Source organism: Cnephaeus nilssonii (assembly GCF_951640355.1).
Source record: "Cnephaeus nilssonii genome assembly, chromosome: 16".
NCBI lineage: Eukaryota > Metazoa > Chordata > Mammalia > Chiroptera > Vespertilionidae > Cnephaeus > Cnephaeus nilssonii.
In genome coordinates this window covers 55186718-55206026 of record NC_137087.1, presented here as the reverse complement: position 1 = coordinate 55206026, position 19309 = coordinate 55186718, and the positions used below count along the sequence as shown (strand labels likewise).

The following is a 19309-nucleotide window of genomic DNA, read 5'->3' as shown; positions in this document are numbered from 1 at the left end:
GTTCTCTTAGGTCCCCAGGCCTCATGATGGCTATAGATTCAAATTAGGGAGAAAAAAAGGAGGAGGCTCAGACCTGGGAACTCCCTGTGTGACTCAGGGTCCTAAGGACTCCATGGGTGGCGCAAACCCCACTTTGTTAGCTCCTGGAGCCACGGCAGCCTGCACCCCAGCTTCCTGTGCTTGGCAAACACACCTGTTCCCTACATCAGCATCTTAGCTCAGCTGCCTCCAAGCCCAAAAAGGTCACATGAGTGGAGGGGCCCACCTGGCGGGGACCGGGGAGCATGGATCGCTTCCAGTGAGGACCACCACGTCTCACCTCCGGCTGATGGTTGATGGGGAATAAACCAGGGCAATCAGGCCACCTCATTTTTCAAGAGAATCTGGCAGGTCAAGTTTCTCGGTGAAATCCCTTATTTTTAAAATATCTTCAATTTAAAAAATTAAATATTTGCAATCAACTCAGATTAAAAATAAATACAATGAGGATCAAATAAAACACGGAAGCACAGGCTGGATTTGAGTCAGGTTTTCATTCTCTGCTCCAACCACATTGGCATGCCAGTAAAAGCTCGGCATCACTGTTCTGTGACTTACTCGCTGTTTCCTTGGGGCCTTGTCCGAATGCCCAGCAGCACTTGTATGATGTGGACGCGAGTGCTGATGACTCTGCCATACAACAAGCGGTCTTTGCCTACAGACCCAGCTCCCCTGGGCTCGCCAGGCATAACCACAGAATCCGAGGATTGGGACCACCACCGGCTCAGGACAGATGCTGTCTTGTTCCTCCTTCAGCAAAAAGGACAGTGAAGGCCACTTGGAGGAGGGTCTTGCCTGGGGTCACCCAGCGTTTTAGTGACTCAGTTGGAGCAATAGTGCAGCTCCCCCCTGCCCCGCCCCGTCCTCTTCCCGTCCTCTTTTCCTCCGGCTTCCATTTCCAGCTATACAACAACTGTCTTTGCTGCAACCCCAAACACATTCTCCCGAGAAGGGCCATTCCTCTGAGCCACTGGGGCTTCAAGCCATTGAAGAACAACCCAAAGGCAGGTTGATGGAGTGGCCAGCGCGGCGGGCTGCTCTTTGGGATTGCGATCAAAATGAAGACCAGCGGAGTGCAGAAGCCCAGGGATTCTTATATGGCAGACTCAACACCCATGTGCGTTTCCACCGATTCCCTCCAGTTTTCCTCCCCAAGAGTAACAATGTCTCCCTTCTATGAAAAATGCGACAAAATGTGAAAACAGGCAAAATATTTTGTCCAGATGAAGGATGCAGTGGGAGAAAGCACTATAGTCTCAAAACTATGAATATATATATTTTAATCCTCACCCAAGGATATGTTTTTATTGATTTTTAGAGAGAGGGGAAGGGGGGAGGGGAGAGAGAGAGAGAGAGAGAGAGAGAGAGAGAGAGATCAATTGGTTGCCTCCCATACCTGCCCCAACTGGGGATCGAATCTGCAACCTTTTGGTGTGTGCAATGGTGCTCCAACCAGCTGAGCCCCGCAGCAGCCAGGGCAGGACTTTGACTGTTTCTAAGGGTTTATGCATTGGGCTGCAGCACCCAAATATTTTTTTAAAATATATTTTTATTGATTTCAGAGAGGAAGGGAGAGGGAGAGAGAGATAGAAACAACTATGATGAGAGAGAATCATGGATTGGCTGCCTCCTGCAATTCCCCCACTGGGGGTCGAGCCCACAACCTGGGCATGTGCCCTTGACGGGAATCGAACCTGGGACCTTTCAGTTCGCAGGCCGAAGCTCTAGCCACTGAGCCAAACCGGCTCAGGCAGCACCCAAATATTTGAATGGGGGGCTGAGTGCCCTGCTCTGCACCAGCAGCCTTGGGCCGCGGCCCTGCTCCGGGGAGGGCATCTGCTCCCGGCTCCTCTTCATGAGGCCCTGCCCATGAGGCAGGCGTCCTCAGCCTCCCCTGTCCCAGGGGCTCAGGCAGGCTCTGCCCAGAAAGAACCGTAAGGAGAGGGGACACAGCCAGCCACAGACCAGTGGGCGGCTTGCAGACAGAGAGCCCCGAGGGGTCTGGACTCGGTACGCAGTTCGCGGTGATGCGGTGGCACACGTTGCCATGCACCGCTTCTGGGGGTGTCCGCTGTCACCGCCCCCCCCCCCCCCCCCCCGCTTCCATATTTCATCCCTCACGAAGGCTGTGTGTGCTTCTGTGCGCTCCCCTTCGGGAACGTTAGACCTTAATTTTATTCGCTTTTTTCAGAGAACTCAACCAGAATACAGGAGGCTCAGGTTTCTCCTCCGAAGTCATGCTGGTTTAATTAGTTGACGTTTGCAAAGCCCTTCTGAAGAGGGGAGGTGCTGCAGGAGTACCGAGCGGGTTGGGCGGCCCACGATTAGAGCCCTGTCATCTCATGGCGGGGGGGGGGGGGGGGGGTAGGGAGGGCAGAGGGGGGGTGCAGGGGAGAGTTCTGACCATCGATTCATTCCACGGAGAGTGTGTCCACCTCCATTTTGGGTTACGCGGGCTCCAAGGCCAGTGGCTGCCGTCCGTGGCCTGTGACCACAGTTCTCCGCTTCTGTTGTGGCTGGAGGTCTTACAAAGTTTTGGGACTGGGGTTTCTTGCTCTCTTTTCCTGCCCTCGCAAATACCAGGAGAGGCTGCCAGGCACCAGGCATTCCCCTCCGCTGGGCCCCCTTTTCTTGCCTGGGCTAACGGTTTTGCTGAGTGACCTTGGATGCGTCATTTCATCTTTGTTTCTCTTGATCCCTTGCCTATGCTGCATGCTCACGCTCAGTTCCATATTCCCGTGTTAAGTGTCTCACCTCAGCCAGCTTCCAGTCGTGAGTAGTGAAGTTTAACCTTTCAACATGACAGTGACTTCTTCCTTATTATACAGGGAGAAGGTGGGACACGTGTGTAGTTTTTCTAAGTTTATTTTACATTGAAATGTCTCTCAAAGGTTTTATGTGCTTTCCTGCCTTCTTAAACAAAATTGCAATTTTTTAAAAATTAAATCTTTATTGTTGAAAGTATTACATATGTCCCCGTCTCTCCCTCCCCTCCCCCCAATTGACCCCTTCTGGCACACTCCCCCATCCCCCCCTCAGCCCCAGGTCTTCACCACCCCATTGTCTGTGTCCAAGGGTTATGCATATATGCATACAAGTTCTTTGGTTGATCTCTTCCCACCCAGCCACCCACCCCTAACCTTTTGAGGGTCCTGTCCCTGAATATTCATTGTCGCATGGCATTCTACTTCTTTCATGACATCAAGAGCCCTTGAGGGTATGGTTACTTGTGTCCAAGCAAAGTCACTCCGGATGGCGATATTTTTGAGCGACTTGGTTCATTTTCTATCTCCCTCCGAAATCTTTCATTAGTGGACATGCTCATCCCTGCCTCAAGCAAGCCTTTCCCTTCCTGTTTGCTGCCTCTAGTCCTCCTCCGCGAGGAATGGAGAGCCTTAGGCTTGTTAGAATTGGCTCTAAAATAGGAGTCACTGGGCTTTGAAGGAGGGACTGGGCAGGTCTCCTCTGAGCAAAGAACCCAGGTTGTAATTTACAGAGTCTGCGACACACCCACTTTCACTGCTCAGTGGCCTTGTCCTTGTCCCTGTTCAGTGCTGGCTGTCTTCTGGATGCGGCGAGGCTTATCGAATAAGTGACTTCCGGGCACATGTTCCTGCGCGTTGAAATGAAAACACTTTGCAGCCCTGATGCAGGCAGTTCTTAGAGAAGCTGGGAGGAGGTATCAGCACCTGCTTGTTGACTAAATGGCTCCAGCAGCTTTTCAGGCGGTAAGGAATTTTAGAAAATGATGGGTTTAAAGATGCTTTGCAACACAAATGTACTCCTGTTAGGAAGATATAAATTTATAAGCCAGGTTTCCTGGAAAACCTCAAAGTTCTCTGTGACCCAGAAAATGTTGTCATAAAAGCAATCTCGCTTTGCCTCCTCCCAGAATGCTTCACCTGGAGAATTTCAGGGCCAAACAGCCACCTGTTGCCATTTTCCATTCACCACTCTCCGTGTGCTTGTCTGGCTCATTCCCCGAAGGCGAGAACAGAACGTGTTTATTGGCATCTTTGTTTTCTAAAGAGAAAGAAAATCAGGACATTGTGGCCACCTCCCTGTGATTTTCAAAGAAATGATGACAATTTTGGCAAAGACCATCCTTGTTCCATTTCTAGCCTTAACACCTCTCTTCGCTATGGTTTTAAGAGTAATGTGCATGCTATGGCTTCTACTAGTCCAGCCCACACTGTGTAATGTTTGAGATAAAGCACAGAAATAAACTTATGAATTATTCTTTAGAATTTGGTTATTCTATAGGAGATGCTCTATGGTTCATTGGTCAAGTTCATGGATTTGGTTCTGGGTTCGAATCCATGCTGTACCACTTCCTACCCATGAGGCCATGGACAAAGTTACCTAGCCTCTCTGAGCCTCAGTTTCTCACCTGTAATATGGGTGTTTCAGTTACCTACTGCTGCATAGCAAACACACCCAACACTTAGTAGCTTAAAACAAAACAGCCATGTTTTGTTTGGCTCAGTGGATAGAGCATCGGCCTGTGGACTGAAGGGTCCCAGGTTTGATTCCGGTCAAGGGCACGTGCCTGGGTTGCGGGCTTGATCCCCAATGAGGAGCGTTCAGGAGGCAGGTGATCAATGATTCTCTCTCATCATTGATGTTTCTAGCTCTCTTTCCCTCTCCCTTCCTCTCTGAAATCAATAAAAAATATATATTAAAAAATAAATCTCCGCAGGCCGGGTGGAGGGACCCCCACCTGCCGGAGGGACCCTGCTCACTCCACAGATGCCCACAGGGATCGCAGGAGGTTGGCTTCTGGGCATGTCTGGCTCGTCTCACCCAGTCCCACCCCACTGGCCACCTTTTAATTAATTTCCTTTCAATGTGCACGAATCCCTGTACTGGGTCACTAGTGTTACATAATAACCGTGTAGGTACTGGACTGACCTTATTGTGCAGATAGGCTACTGAGTCACAGAGAAGCCAAGTAGCCAACCTGGAAGCCACACACCTAGTACGTAGTAGGACTGGGATAGAAACATATGGGTCAGACAGCCCGGCAGCCCCAGCACCCTGTTTGTGTGTTACATCACTCTAAGGCTCCTTCCAGCTCAAAAATCGGACGGTGCTTCGATGTACAAAAGAGATAAAGAATTTAGTTTCTTGGTACAAAATGCAAAGTTGAGAAATGGAGTCCAGGGATTATTTGCCTGAAATGTGGTCAGAATAACTCAGGACTTAGCAGTCTGCATATTGGCTGAAACTGTCTTTAGCTAAAATGGAGAAGAAATATCTAGATGTATGGCTGCATTTTCCACTTTAGATAGTCAGCATCAGTTCCTTTTAAAAAATATATTTTATTGATTTCAGAGAGGAAGGGAGAGGGAGAGAGAGATAGAAACATCAATGATGACAGAGAATCATTGATCGGCTGCCTCCTGCATGCCCCACACTGGGGATTAAGCCTGCAACTCAGGCATGTGCCCTGACCAAATATCAAACCATGACCTCCTGGTTCATAGGTCGATGCTCAACCACTGAGCCACTCCGGCCGGGCTCAGCATCAACTCTTAATTCAATTCCTTCTCCGGTGCCCTCACTACCTTCTGTGAAATGGGGATAATGACGGCTAGATGAGATTGAATTCATCACCACATGCAACTTGGGGATGAAAATCTCTGTATAAATGCTAGGCATTCCTGTTGTTTTCATTAGTCACCATTATCAGGTGCTCGGATTCATTCTTCCAGAAACTTAATTTCTGGTTGTGTCATCTCCTCTGATGCAGTTCTTTTTAAAATGATGTTTCAAACGTGAAGCTACGCTGTCCCCAAACCGCTCACAATCTCACAATCTGAGAGGATCTCAGCTTTCCTGCCAGCATGTCCTCCCCTCCCCACCCCCACCTCCAGCCCCCCACCCCCGCCAACACCTTTCTGAACTAAAGAGTGGAGATGGAAAAGGGAAGCGCTGGGTACCCTCTCGAACCCTGCCTTCGGTGGGGTGGCAGTGACAGGACGAAGACAGGGAAGGTGACAAACACCCCCAAGGCTCTGATTGTGATTTCGTTCATTGATAATGACATCATTTCGCCCAACCCCCGAGAAAGCATTCCTCGAGTTCAGGTTCTGGGAAGCCCGGGTGGTGGTGGGAGGGGAGCTGTCAGCCAGGGGACCAGGGCTGTCGCAACCGATGCCCCCACTAACTAGTTGTCTAATCCTTAACGAGTCACTTGGTCTTCCCAGACTTCTTTTCCTCATCTGTCAAGTCAAATGAAGGCTATGGAATAGCTGATCTCTCCGAATCCCTACAGCCCTGCAGTTCTAGTCTGGGTCTGTCTGCACCTGCAGACGGGGGTGTGGGGGCGGGCAGGGCCCTGGGGAGGGAAGCCAATGTAGGCAGGAGAAGGAGACCTTTCACCTTAGCAGTCCTGGGACCTCGTGTGCCGTGCAGCGAAGGCTTGTCTCAGGTTATCCAAATAATGGGCAGAGCGCTCGCCTTCCTCTGCCCGGGGACACAGCTTTCGTGTCCCTGGGGGCAGCAGCTGCTTGTCTGAAACCTCCACCCCCAGCGTCCATCCTCCACTGTGTCCTCTCAGAAACCTGTCATGGTTTTTCTGGATGGATGCCCACAGAATTTTAATCCCGCCGCGAGGGGGGCGGGGGAGGACGGCGCCTAACAAAAAGCAAAACCAGGTGATGGCCTGGCTCTTTCTTTATGGACGTTGGTTACCTCAAGGGCTCGGAACATGGAGGGACCTTGGTCAAGGGCACCAACCCTGAGCCCTGCCTGGGGCCCAGGGAGGTCCTTTAGTGAAGGGTATGTCCTGGGGTCTGCCCAGGTCCTGATACTTTTAGATGCTTGGTAAACGGCTGCTTCCTTAAATTAGGTGTTTTCTGTCACATCCCATTTTCTTCCTTTCCCCAATAAGCATGTGTATCCAGTAAGTGGATAAAAACAAAGAAAGAAAGATGTTCCCTGCCCTCGGGGAGCCTAGCTGAGTCCCCTGACTTCACCCATCTTGAAAAGGTGCAGTCCTGCCCTGACCGGTTTGGCTCAGTGGATAGAGCATCGGCCTTTGGACTGAAGGGTCCCAGGTTCGATTCCAGTCAAGGGCATGTACCTTGGTTGCGGGCACATCCCCAGTAGGGGGTGTGCAAGAGGCAGCTGATCGATGTTTCTAACTCTCTATCCCTCTCCCTTCCTCTCTGTAAAAAATCAATAAAATATATTAAAAAAAAAAAAGAAAAGGTGCAGTCCTCCCACTTTGGCTGGTGGGAAGACCCCCTGGGGAGGGGTCCAGAAAGGCCCATTCCAACTCTCAGACATTCACTCAGTAGGTTTGCACCCAGGAAACCTCACTTTATTCCTCCCAATAACCAATAGCCTTATCAGAAAGAAGACTCCATCTTCCCACTGCGTCTCCTGTTGTTGGGATGAAATTCATGAAAACACTGCCTCATGATCAGGATTTCTGGTGTTAACTAGTCGTCTGATCCTAGTTGTCACTGCTCTGTATCTATGATTTAGACCATGATCACTGGAGATTATGAAAACTCGAAGCAGGGGTCGGTTTGGAACTAAATCACGGACGGAGTCACGTGGGGCAGCTGAAGGAGATCATGAATAGCTTTGAAGTCAGACAGAAGTGAGTTCAAATTCCACACTTGCCAGCTGTATGGCTTGGGGAGCTATTGACCATCCCTGAGACTGTTTGTCTCTAGGGCTGGGATCTTACTACCTTGTGGACTGAGGGGTTAAGAAAATTAAATGAGGTTATGCACCTGGAAGTGGCTGCCCACTAACCAGTCCCCAGTTATAACCCAACTAGAGGCTTGGTGCATGAATTCATGCACGGGTGGGGTCCCTCGGGGTGGCCTGCGGAGATCGGGCCCCAGCTTGTACCCCCAGCCTCGCAGCCCCACAGCCCCGCCTGGCACCCTGCCTTGGTCTGGTGCTGCCCCCTCACCTGCTCCACCATCCCACCTTGGGGGTGATTGATCGGGGCCATTTCCCCACCCCCTCCCGCCCGGCTCCCTCAGTGCCTGGGAGTTGGGCAGTGGCCCTGCCCCCCACCACTGCTTCTGGTCACCGTCTGCAGGGCCATCGGTAGGGCAATTGGGTCCCTGCTCGCACTTGCCTTGGCCTGGCCCCACCCCCTCACCTGTTCCACCATCCCGCTGTGGTCCTACTCTCATCGAGGCCCATGGGGGGGGGGGTCACCGATGCCTGCCATGATCCACACTGTCTCCTGGTGGTCAGCGCACGTCAGAGCGAGTGGTTGAACTCCCAGCCGAACAATTTGCACATTAGGCTTTTATTATACAGGATATGTTACTATTACCCTGTAAGAGCGGAGGGTCAATAGGTTTTTGTCATTGGTCACAGTTTGGTGTAGCCTGGGCCTCCTGTGGCCACCACTGTCCACCTGACCGTCCTTTCTAGGGGCAGTCGCTCACGCCCTGGCCGGTTCCCCTCATCTACCTAAAAGAAGAAGTGGTACGTTGCACATTTTTATTTTTAAAGACTTCCCTCTGGGCCTTTGACCCAGCATTTCAGGAGTCAGTGTGGGTTTCTCCGGCCACAGTGGCCTTAGGGAAAGGTGGCCATGGAGTGGGTGTGGCCAGAGACCTAGAGTCACTCCGAGTGGCCTGGTTCCGGCCACGGCTTCAGTCTGGGACTCTCTGTGGCCTGCAGGTCTCCCCAAGGAACACTGAGCAGCCGGGCTGGGGGGTATCCAGCCAGTGTCAGCTGTCCATGGGTAACACCCTCCCCTGCCAGGTGACAGGGAAGGGTCAACAGACCGGGATTTGGGACCCCATCAACTCCCTGGCTCTCAGCCCAGGAATTGCTTCTGGCAGCTCTGCAGGGAAATGAGGGCCCCACCCACCGCCCCCTCCGCTGGGGGAGACCCAGACCTCAGGGACCTGCCTAGCTTCCCTGTCTTGGGAGCCAAGGCCCAGCAGCGGAGCCTCCGGACACGGGAGTGGAGCCCTCGGGCGCCCACCTGAGAGTGTGAGCCTGGCGCGGGTCACCACAGAGTTGGCTGGATTTTGCCTAAATCCCACTCCAAGTCTTCAGAACAGGGCGGCCGCAAGGACCCTTCCCTCCTCCACTCCTGCCTGCCCCCCCCCACCACCACCCCCACACCCAGGAGAGCCCATCAAAGGCGCCTTCCATCCAGAGACCCGGTGGCGGCTGGCTTCCAGGGCCCAGCGCAGCCCAGAGGACTGAGGGGCCGCCCGTCTGTGGGACCCGCTCAGGACAATCTCTCTCTCTCTCTCTCTCTCTCTCTCTCTCTCTCTCTCTCACACACACACACACACACACACACACACACACACCAATGAAATAAAGCAATAGGCCAGGGGCCGCCCCCCCGGAACCAGACCGGAGTGGGCTCTCTTAGGGGCCAAGGGGCTGGGAGGAGAAGGGGGGGCAGTGTGGCCGCCCATCCGGACCAGGCAGGTTTTCTGGGTCGGGCGGGGCGCGCCTGGTTGCGATCCGTAGCCCCTTGGCGTCCTCCTCCCCCCCCCACTAACTCTCTCTCTCTCTCTCTCTCTCTCTCTCTCATCCCCCTCCCTCCCTCGCTCCCAACAGCTCGCCACGACCCCCGCCCCAGCCCCCTCCCTTTCCCCGCCCGCCTCCGCCCCCATTCTCAGAATTGTGTAAAAAAATTCTCAGCCAAACCTCCCACCTCCTCCCCCCCCCCTCTCCGCCCCCCAACCCAACTCCCTTTAAAAAACCCTCTTCCCTCCCCGGCCCTTGCACTCTTTGTGAATGAGGGCAGGGAACGCGGCCCTTCCCCCGCCCAGGAGCCACGCCAGACCCCCGCACTCAGAGGACTGTTTGTTAATAGTCCAATTAGATAATTGCCATCTTTCACTCCTTTTGCTCCGCATTTCCCATAAAGGAATGAATGGGGAGAGCGGAGTGGAGAGGGCTTCTGCCCCGGCGAGGTGACGAGAAGGGCTGGAGCATGCTCCTTGCACAAGGCCGTGCGCTTGAATTGAATCATTGTAGCCTAATCAATGCTCTTATTGGATTACTGGCTGTTGCTTTTCTCAAAGATATTGTAGCAGAGACAATGCAATAGCTAGGGGAAAACTTTTTTTTTTTAAAGCAGATCTCACAGTTGAGATTTTTCTAGGCTCTCTCCCTCTCCCCCTCTCTCTCCTGCTGGACTCTGAGTACAAAGCTGTCCTTTGAATGGGGTGCTGGGGCTGCTGGAGGTGCAGGCTTGAAAAAATCCAGCGGGGACTCAATGCGGAGAGGTGGCCGTTTAAGATGGCTGTCAGCATCGAGGTGTGTTAAGGAGTTGTTTGGGATGAAAGCTTGACTTTTTAGAGCGTGGGGGGAATCTACTTTTGGGGGAAAACTTTTTCTCCTCCCCCCTTCTTCTTCTCTTTCCCCCCTCTCTAGAGGCAACCGTGCTGCAGGGTGTGCAAGAGGGGTGTGTGTGTGTGTGTGTGTGTGTGTGTGTGTGTGTTTTCTCTCCCCCCCCCCCCTCCACCCTCATTCAGCTCTATCTGTGGAGTGTGGAGAAAAACCCTCTAGCCAGTATGTGAGCAGGAGGGTCAAAGGCAAAGGGAAAGTTAATAACGCCGGCTAATGGTGCTAACCATTCAGCATGCATCTTGCCAAAAGTTTTTCTGGAAGTGTGAGTCTTTGATTGTGTGTTTCCTGAAAGCAAGACCAATCATTTCCGTTTATTCACTGGCTAAACCCCTACTTGATTGGGGACAAGGACAGAAACCATCCATTACGATCTGATATATTATCCAAACAATTTAGTGTATTCATGAGGTAACCGAAACGTGGGGGCTGCGAAATTACCCGTAATCAATTGCCACCGCGAGCGTGCGTCCCCCCGGGTGCCGGACCACTACAACTCGCCCTCCCAGCGGCGGGCGGGAGCCTCCGCATCGCCGCGCCGCGCCGCTCGCTACCTGCTCTCCGGGCTGGGGACGCCGGACGCGCTCCGAGGACGCGGGTGACGAGGCGGCCTCGCCGCGGCTCCGCCGGGATCTCAGACCAGCCCCGCCGCCACCGACCCGCCCGCGGCCGCCACAGCCACCCCGCCGGGACATTCATTCTCGCCTCTCGCCTCTCTCCGGGCCGGGCGTAGGGGCTGCATTGTACGGGTTTTGTCCCCCTCCACTCTGCCTCTTCTTTTTCTTTCTTTCTTTCCTTTTTTTGTTTTGTTTTTGTTTTGTTTTGTTGCTTTTGCCTCTCCTATGTTCGGGAAACCAGACAAAATGGACGTTCGGTGCCACTCGGACGCGGAGGCGGCCCGGGTCTCCAAGAACGCGCACAAGGAGAGCCGGGAAGGCAAGGGCGCGGAGGGGACCCTGCCCGCCGCCTTCCTCAAGGAGCCGCAGAGCGCCTTCTCGGCGTCGGGCGCGGCGGAAGATTGTAACAAAAGTAAATCCAATTCCTCAGCGGACCCGGACTACTGCCGCCGCATCCTGGTGCGAGGTAGGGCTGGGCAGGGCTGCGGGGCGCGTGCTTTTGGGGGCGACTCCGGTGCCCGAGCTGCGCGCCGAGACCGACCCCGGCGGGCGGAGAGGGGGTGCGGGCTGGGACTTGGGAGAAAGTTGCTGGCCTCCCTCTCCCCGGGTCCGGCTGGCCCGATGGGCGCTCGCACCTGGGGCGCGCCCTCTCCGGGGACCGCTGTCCTCCCAGCCCCGAGAGCCCCGCGCGGAGCTGCTGGGGAAGCTCAGGGTCTGCACGGGCGGGCCCAGGCTCTAGGCTGCGGCCTCCGACCCGGGAACGGAGCAGGAAACTCTGGAGGACTTGTGCGCGCCCCGTGGCCCGGAGGACCTGCCGGGAGCCCGGTCGGGAGCCCGGTCGCGGACTCCCGCGCCCTGGCGAGATGAGCGCACCCCAGGGGAGCGCGGGCGCGGAAGAAGGACCGCCGACCGCCGGCTACGGCCCAGCCCGTTGGCGCGCTGGGCCCAGGGCCCCGGCGCCGCGATCGGGGCTGGCCAACGCCGCCTGGAACGGCGGCCGGACCGCGTGGCCGGGCCGCGGAGGCCACCTCGGTGCTCAGTGTGGCCCGGCTCTGCTGCGCGGCGTGCGCCCAGCTTGGGCGGCCCCGGGCGGTGAGGCCGTCCCGGCCCGGCGCCGCCCCCGCCAGGCCCCGCCGGCCGGACTCGGTCCCACCTCCTTCCGCCTCCCGGACTCCGGAGGGAAAGAGACCCAGGCGTGGGGGTGGGGATCGCCGGGGCGCGGTCCAGTGGACTCGTTCCAGCGCTGGGGCCTGCCCGACCGGGGCTCGATAGTGTGGGGACCCTTAGGCTACCAGGGACTCAGACCCGAAGTCAAGGCCCCCAAGCCGGGAGGACCATCAGCGGAATAGGAATTGATTCCCCCTCCTCTATGTCGGGAGGGTTGTACAAAAGGCAAAGCCTGCTTCTCCCTCCCTTCAGCGTGTGGTGTGGCGGTAGCCCCCGGCCCCCCAATACACAGTCTTGGCTCCCCCCACCCCCTCCACCTCTGAACTTCAGGCCAGAGAGGTGGAGGGAGAGCAGAGCGCTCTGGCGGCTGATCCTTTCCCTTCCCCAGATGCCAAGGGATCCATCCGAGAGATCATCCTGCCCAAGGGCCTGGACCTGGACCGGCCCAAGAGGACGCGCACGTCCTTCACGGCGGAGCAGCTCTACCGGCTGGAGATGGAGTTCCAGCGCTGCCAGTACGTGGTGGGCCGCGAGAGGACCGAGCTCGCCCGGCAGCTCAACCTCTCCGAGACCCAGGTACCAGGGCCAGGCCGCTGGCAGCTCTGCACCGGCCTCCTTCCCCACCGCCCCCAGCCAGCGCCTCCGCACCGCACCGCCTCGGCTGGCTCTGGACAGAGCCTCCCGGGGAGGTGGGGGAGACAGAGAGGGCGGGGAAGAAAGGTCTGAGCTTCCTTCCCTTCCATAAGCCATCCCCCCAGACCCTCAAGGATTCCAGGGCCCATACTCTGCGCACTATTGGGGCTCAGGAGGCCCCAATACTGTCCTTTTGGAATCCTTTCTGGACCCCAGTCTTGAGAATCCCTTGCTTGTCTCTGCTCTAGAGGAGCGGACGTTCACCCTGCTGCCTCATTTTGGCCAGGTTTCCGGGATGGGAGCCTTGCACAGCACCCAGGCCCATCCTGCAAAGGGCCCAAAGCTTAGGGCCAAAGCCCCCTGCTCCAGCACAGCTGACAGCTAGGATTAGAAAAGTCACATCCCTGATATCCGCCTCTGCAGACCAGGCTGCCCTGGCCCTGCGCTACCCAACCCCATTCTCAGCCTTAAGCACCCACTCAGGCATCCAGGAGGCCCCATGTCTTCCGTGCCAAGGAGGCACAGGATGGGAGACAGATCCAGGGGCCCGCGAGCCAGCACTGCCAACTGTGCTGTAGGTCTTTAGCTTTCATGAAATCCATATGATGCTACTATGGAGCTGGCTGGCTGGACTCAGCCCAGAGGTCTTTGGGGCCTGGCCAGGGCATGGCACCAGCTTGGCTCAGGCCAGGCAGACATTGTTTTCTGAGGATCAGTCCCTTTCCCCGTGCCCAGCCCTGAAGCAGGTGGGGAACCTTTTAGGTCTGAAATCTGGACAGAAAGCTGAGAACCAAGGACAGACACGTCGGACGCTCTTGCTGAGCCTGAGTTGGCACGGTCGCTTTTCCCTCGTGTCTCTGCTACCACCCCTCTTAGTACAGTTTATAAGATCGAGACAGGATAATCCTGCCCTGTCGCTGCCAAACTCCACTGTGGGCCACCAGCTAGGCCTGAAGGGGGACCGAGGGAGAAGAGGAAGTGAGAGGGGAGGGTGCTGGAGAGAATTTAGTCCAGCACAGCCCCCTGACTTTCTCCTGCGGTTCCAAAGTTCCGGATGGAGAGCGGTAAGAGTGGTACATTGAGTATCCCTCAGCCCCTCCAATCCAGCTCCTGGTGAGAGGAGGTGGGGAAAACTTGGACAAACTATTCTTTCTGCAGCCACCTTCCCTGCTTGCTGCTAGTTGATGGTCAAGTCCCACCCTAATAACAAGAAACAGCTGCTGTAGCCGCACCAGCAATTCTGCAGGGGCTAAATACGAGCCCGTTGGCCAGGGGCCTGGGTCCAGGGTCCAGGGTCCAGACAGGCAGGGCAACGCTTCCCCACCTACCCCCACTCCCCCTTCCCGCACAGCATCCTCAGGCCAGGCCGCACAGGTCTGCGCGATCACCCAGTGAAATCCCTTCTGGTCTTCTTCTGAGTGAAGGTTGTGGACATTTTTATTACTTTAGTGGGAATGTTGGCCAGCCTGGGCCAGCTTCCATGACCCGGAAGTGCAGCCTAGCAGAGCTGTGTCCCCCACCTGGGGGTCCTGGCTCCCCCTGGCCGCTCCCTGCCAGACCTCTCCCGCCACGGGTGGGACTAGGACTGGGGCTAAGGCTGGGGTGGCGGGAAGTCCCCCTCCCAACCCTCCCCCTAAACCCGCGCACCCCGGAGCCTGCTCCTCCTGACGCCCGTCTTCCCTGCTCCTCTCCCCCCGCTCCCCGCGCCGGGCGCGCAGGTGAAGGTCTGGTTCCAGAACCGGCGCACGAAGCAGAAGAAGGACCAGGGCAAGGACTCGGAGCTGCGCTCGGTGGTGTCGGAGACGGCGGCCACGTGCAGCGTGCTGCGGCTGCTGGAGCAGGGCCGCCTGCTGTCGCCGCCCGGCCTCCCCGCGCTGCTGCCGTCCTGCGCCACCGGCGCGCTCGGCTCGGCGCTGCGCGGGCCCAGCCTGCCTGCCCTGGGCGCGGGCGCCGCCGCGGGCTCGGCTGCCGCCGCCGCCGCCGCCGCCACCGCCCCGGGCCCCGCCGGCGCCGCGTCTCCGCACCCGCCGGCCGTGGGCGGCGCTCCGGGGCCCGGGCCCGCGGGGCCGGGGGGACTGCACGCGGGCGCGCCGGCCGCCGGCCACGGCCTCTTCAGCCTGCCCGTGCCCTCGCTGCTCGGCTCCGTCGCCAGCCGCCTGTCCTCCGCGCCCTTGGCCATGGCGGGGTCGCTGGCCGGGAATTTGCAAGAACTCTCCGCGCGGTACCTGAGCTCCTCGGCCTTCGAGCCGTACTCCCGGACCCACAATAAAGAAGGGGCCGCCGAGAAGAAAGCGCTGGACTGACTGGCAGTGTTTCCCTGTATTTATATTTATAGTCTCTATTGTGGTGATATTTATGGACGCGCGCGAGTTAGGCGCCGGCGATCCCGGCTCCCAGGAGGCCCCTGACAGCTCTCCTTCCCAACCAGGCTCTGCTACCATTTTTTATCTCATTTGGGCTGTTTTTGTTTTTTTTTTTCCTACGCCCTCCTCCCCCCACACTTCCTCTGAATCCAGGAGAATCCAAAGAATTAGGAAAAAAGGCCCGAGTTAGCCAACCCGATGCGCCAACCAGTGCTGGGCCCTGGAGGGGCAAGGCCGGTTCCGAGGCCGGAGCACAGGACGCCTGCTCTGGGTCCGGCCGCTGCTGCCCGTGATTGTTAACGTCTTGTGAGTATTTGGAAGAGAAAAGCTGCACGCAGAGCGCAGGGGCCGAAAAAGCTGGCAGGTCCCCTTAGACCAAAAAAGGAACCCATTCCTCCCTCTCGCCAGAGAAACCAGGGCTGTGGGGAGCCCCTGGTCCCCACTTGGCGGACCTCTCCGGAGAGCCGGGCGCACGCAGCTCCGGGGCTGGACAGAGCCTGATGAGGTTTCTCCGCCTTGAAGAAACTCCAATCGCAGCCGCCTCCGGGGCTTCTGGACCCCGGGAGACAATAAGCCAAACACCGGGGCGGGCGACGGGGTAATTCGTCTGATCCAATCGGCAATAATCAGTGATAACCACCGCATGCAACCAGGTGACGTGGAACCGGTTTTAAAATGCTCCTCGCCACGGAGTTTGGAAGGTCTAAGGAAATTCGGCACGGAGGAGGCGCCACAGGGCGGTGCCAAATTAAAGTTAACCGTTTACACAGCAATTTTAAAGGGAAAAGCAAAACGAAAAGCCAGCGCAGCAAGTGGAAGAAAATCCAGCATCTTCGGCCAGGCGGCGAGGCGGCGGCCTACAGCTGCGCGCCGCTCCGGGAGCGCGCGGCGTGGCTCCGTGGCGCTCCCCCGCACCGCCTCCCCGCGCGTGGCTGTGGGCAGCACTGCCGGGTTTGCACACAGACCCGTGCCCAGCGCCTCTCGTGTCCTCCCCACTCCTGGATTCACTAAACTCTTCCGACACGGAGGAAACGCCCCGGTTCATTTCAGAGCAGGATTTTTCGGAGGGAGAGGCGGGGACGCAGGGCATCCTGTGTGGTTGGAAAGCATCCCTCCCCTAAAACCCCCAGGGTTTCCCTGCTCCCAAGTCCGAACCCTGGCCCTTACCGGTGCCACCACAGCAGGACAGTCCCCACAGCCACGCTACCCGCATTTTAACCAAAACCACAGACCCCAGTGTCTAGAATGTATTATTCCTCCATCGGAAGCCAGCCTAGAGCATTTTAAAAATAGTCATTTTATTGTAAATTATTTCCGTCGGAAGCTTTGTTCCCTCCTTTTTTTTTTGTTTTTAGGCAAATTATTTTTAGTGAAGAAAATAATGAACGATTCCACGCGGGTAGGTGTCCCGGAATCCTGGCTACTAACTTTGTTCTGAATGTTTTGGATATTTGGATGTTTTGTATTTATGTGGTGAGAGTGAAATATATATATCTATGCCGATAAACGCGGTGTATTTTTGTCTTGTGTTTGAAGGAGAAAACAAAAACAAAAAAAGGAAGGCAGACCCAGCAGATGAGTCTCAGACGGCCAGACGGCTAGACGGGGTAGAGGGTGGCAGCTTGGGCCGTGGGAGGCCCCCTGCGCTCCAGGGATGAGGTTTGGGGGGTGTTTCGTCAGGAGGGACCGGCTGTGAGTGTCCTTCCAATCGTCGGAGTGTCTCCTCTCCAGCCTCTGTCCCACTGGTGTCGGCCCAACCCCCTCGGCCTCCCACTTTAAGTTTCTGATGTTTAGGAACTTGTCTGGGGACGGACACCCTGGCTGTCCTGCCTCCTCGGGCTGCTGGTTTCTATAGTTCTCCAGCCGCACCTCCAAGCTGGCAGCATCCTGGACTCAGTGCAACCTCAGGGCGCAGAACAGGCAGGCCTCCCTCTCCTCTGACTTGAGGACAGTCTCTCCTGTCGGAGAGAAACTCCGAAGGAGCACGAGAATGAAGTAGACGGTAGTTCCCGCAGGGATGACTCCCCCCACCGCACCCCAGTACTTATGCGGTGGTGACGGATGTGGACGGTGGACGTGGCAAACAGAAATATTGGGGAGCTGGGAGGGTAACCCCAGGACACACTCTCCTAGGCTGGGGGCCACAGAGCCCGAGCCCTCCTTCCTGGGCCCACACACCTAGGGCACGAGGGGGGCACGGTTCCCTTGGAAACGCCCCACACGTGTACTGTGCAGCGGTCCCGAAGGAGGCGGCCGCCCAGGGCGGGCGGAGGACCCTGAGCTTAGTGTGGGCAGGGGCGCCACCGGGTTGAGGACCTTCACTATGAACTGAACCCCGTGTTTGCTGGGAGCAGCCCCCTCAGACGGTTCACTTGGGTTTCTCAAAAGTCGCTGCACAAGCATCAGCTTCGCTACCTGTCATATTGTCCCCTCCCCATCCTCCCCTTCTTCCTCCTCTTCTACCTCTTTCTTCTCTTCTGTCCTACAGACCCCTGGGCTCTAGGATCTTTCTCTCCTGCAGGCTCTCCGTCTCCCCCCCATCCCTCCAAGTCCTCTCTCTCTCCCCTCTGTCCCTCTGTCTCTGCTCTCGTTTTCTCTTCCCCCTCCCTTCCTCCCTCTCCCCTTCCTCCCTGCCTCCCTGCCTCCCTCCCTCCCAGTCCTCTGTCTGCCAGGGTGGCCCCAAGGCAAAGGTGTGGGTGGTTCTTGCTGCGGTTTCAGGGCTGGTGGTTGGGGCTAGCGAGGGGGAGAAGGTGGCATAATTTTATGGAACAAAAGAAAAACAAAATCCCAGCTTCAGGGTCCCCAACAAGCTCGGTCCCCTCCTCCAGGAGCCTCCACCACTGCGCCCCCCCCCAAGCAGATCCCTTAACAGCTACCCCCCCCATTCTGCCCCTTTCTCTGTTTTGCATTCTTACCCCTAAAAGGGGAAAGAACCAGTTACTCCATCTCCTCGGCTCTTGCCTCCCTTTCCTCCCTGCCTTTGGGGAGAGCTGCTGAGCTCTCTGCCTGCCACTCAGGGAGTGCAATTGTCCTTAAAGAGACTCTTCTGCATAGAAGAAGAACCACACTTTTAATTAAAAAAAAACATTTCTCGACAATTCATCTAATTTTAGTGCTTGTCTTATTTCCTCTCCTTCCCAAGGGCCTCCAGCAAACTGCCTTGGTCCCTGGAGGCCTCTGGCTTCCAACTAGTGATTCAGGCCAGGGAGGAGGCAGGTGTCCTCCGTGGCAACAGCTGGCCCTGCCTGGGAGAAGGTGGAAGGGGCATCTGGGGGTCAAGGAGAACAGCTGAAGGTGTGTGTGTGTGTGTGTGTGGGGGGGAGGTTGGAAGAAATCTCTGCCCAGGCCTGCACAAAGCAACATTCGAGCTAGCTCAGAGCAGAAAGGAAAAGGAATGAAAACCTCTTACCAAACTCCTGTGAGTTTGGTGGTCAGGTGTGGGGAAGATGTGGATAGCGCCTGGGGAGCTGAACTGGGACGCATGCGAATATCCACACCTGCGGTGGGCCTTCCCCTGAGCTGATATGTGTTCATAATGACTGGCATTTAGCAGCCCTTCGGAGTTTACAAACAGCCTTTCACGTTCACCATCTCCATCCCTCCTCACTTTCAGAGGCCCAGCCTCATTTTAAAGAGACACACACAGGCTTGCAGCAATCAGAGACTTGCTAACAGCCACATGGGCAGAGCCCCAAGGCTGAAAGCTCCTCCTCGGGCCAGGGCCCTCTTCTTTCCGTTTCTTTCTCCTCTCTTCCTCTTCCTCTTTCCTCCCCTCTCTCCCTTCTTTCTTCTCTTTTCCGTCTTTCCTTCCACTTGTGCTCCAAGTGTCTGGCTCATGGGACCTGAACCCTTTAGCCTCTTCCCATCCACGTCTGCCCACTCCGATTTCCAGCCCTCTTTCCACTCCACCAGCTGCCGAGGAGTTGCTTGGTGCCTCATCAAGAGGCCTGTCTGCATGTCTTCCCTGGTCCTGTTTTCTTTCCTGCCAGAACCCAACTCCTATCCTCTCCTACCCTCTAGAATGACATCCTTGAACCTCTTACCCACTCTGCCTTACACTTCCTTAACATTTTTTTAAAATGGAGGCATCACATTCATACAGTAAACATCTATACGGAAAGGTACAACAGC

At 56.3% G+C, this 19309-nt stretch overlaps 1 protein-coding gene across 1 annotated transcript; it reads left to right on the top strand.

The window, feature by feature from the left end:
- Positions 1–11240: 11240 nt before the first annotated feature.
- VAX1 (ventral anterior homeobox 1) lies at positions 11241–15118 on the top strand (the record flags this gene model as incomplete). Its single annotated transcript, XM_079794103.1, has 3 exons — positions 11241–11481; positions 12571–12758; positions 14534–15118. 3 exons carry the CDS (start codon positions 11241–11243, stop codon positions 15116–15118), a joined length of 1014 nt encoding a protein of 337 aa, XP_079650229.1.
- Between the last annotated feature and the right edge of the window lie 4191 nt (positions 15119–19309).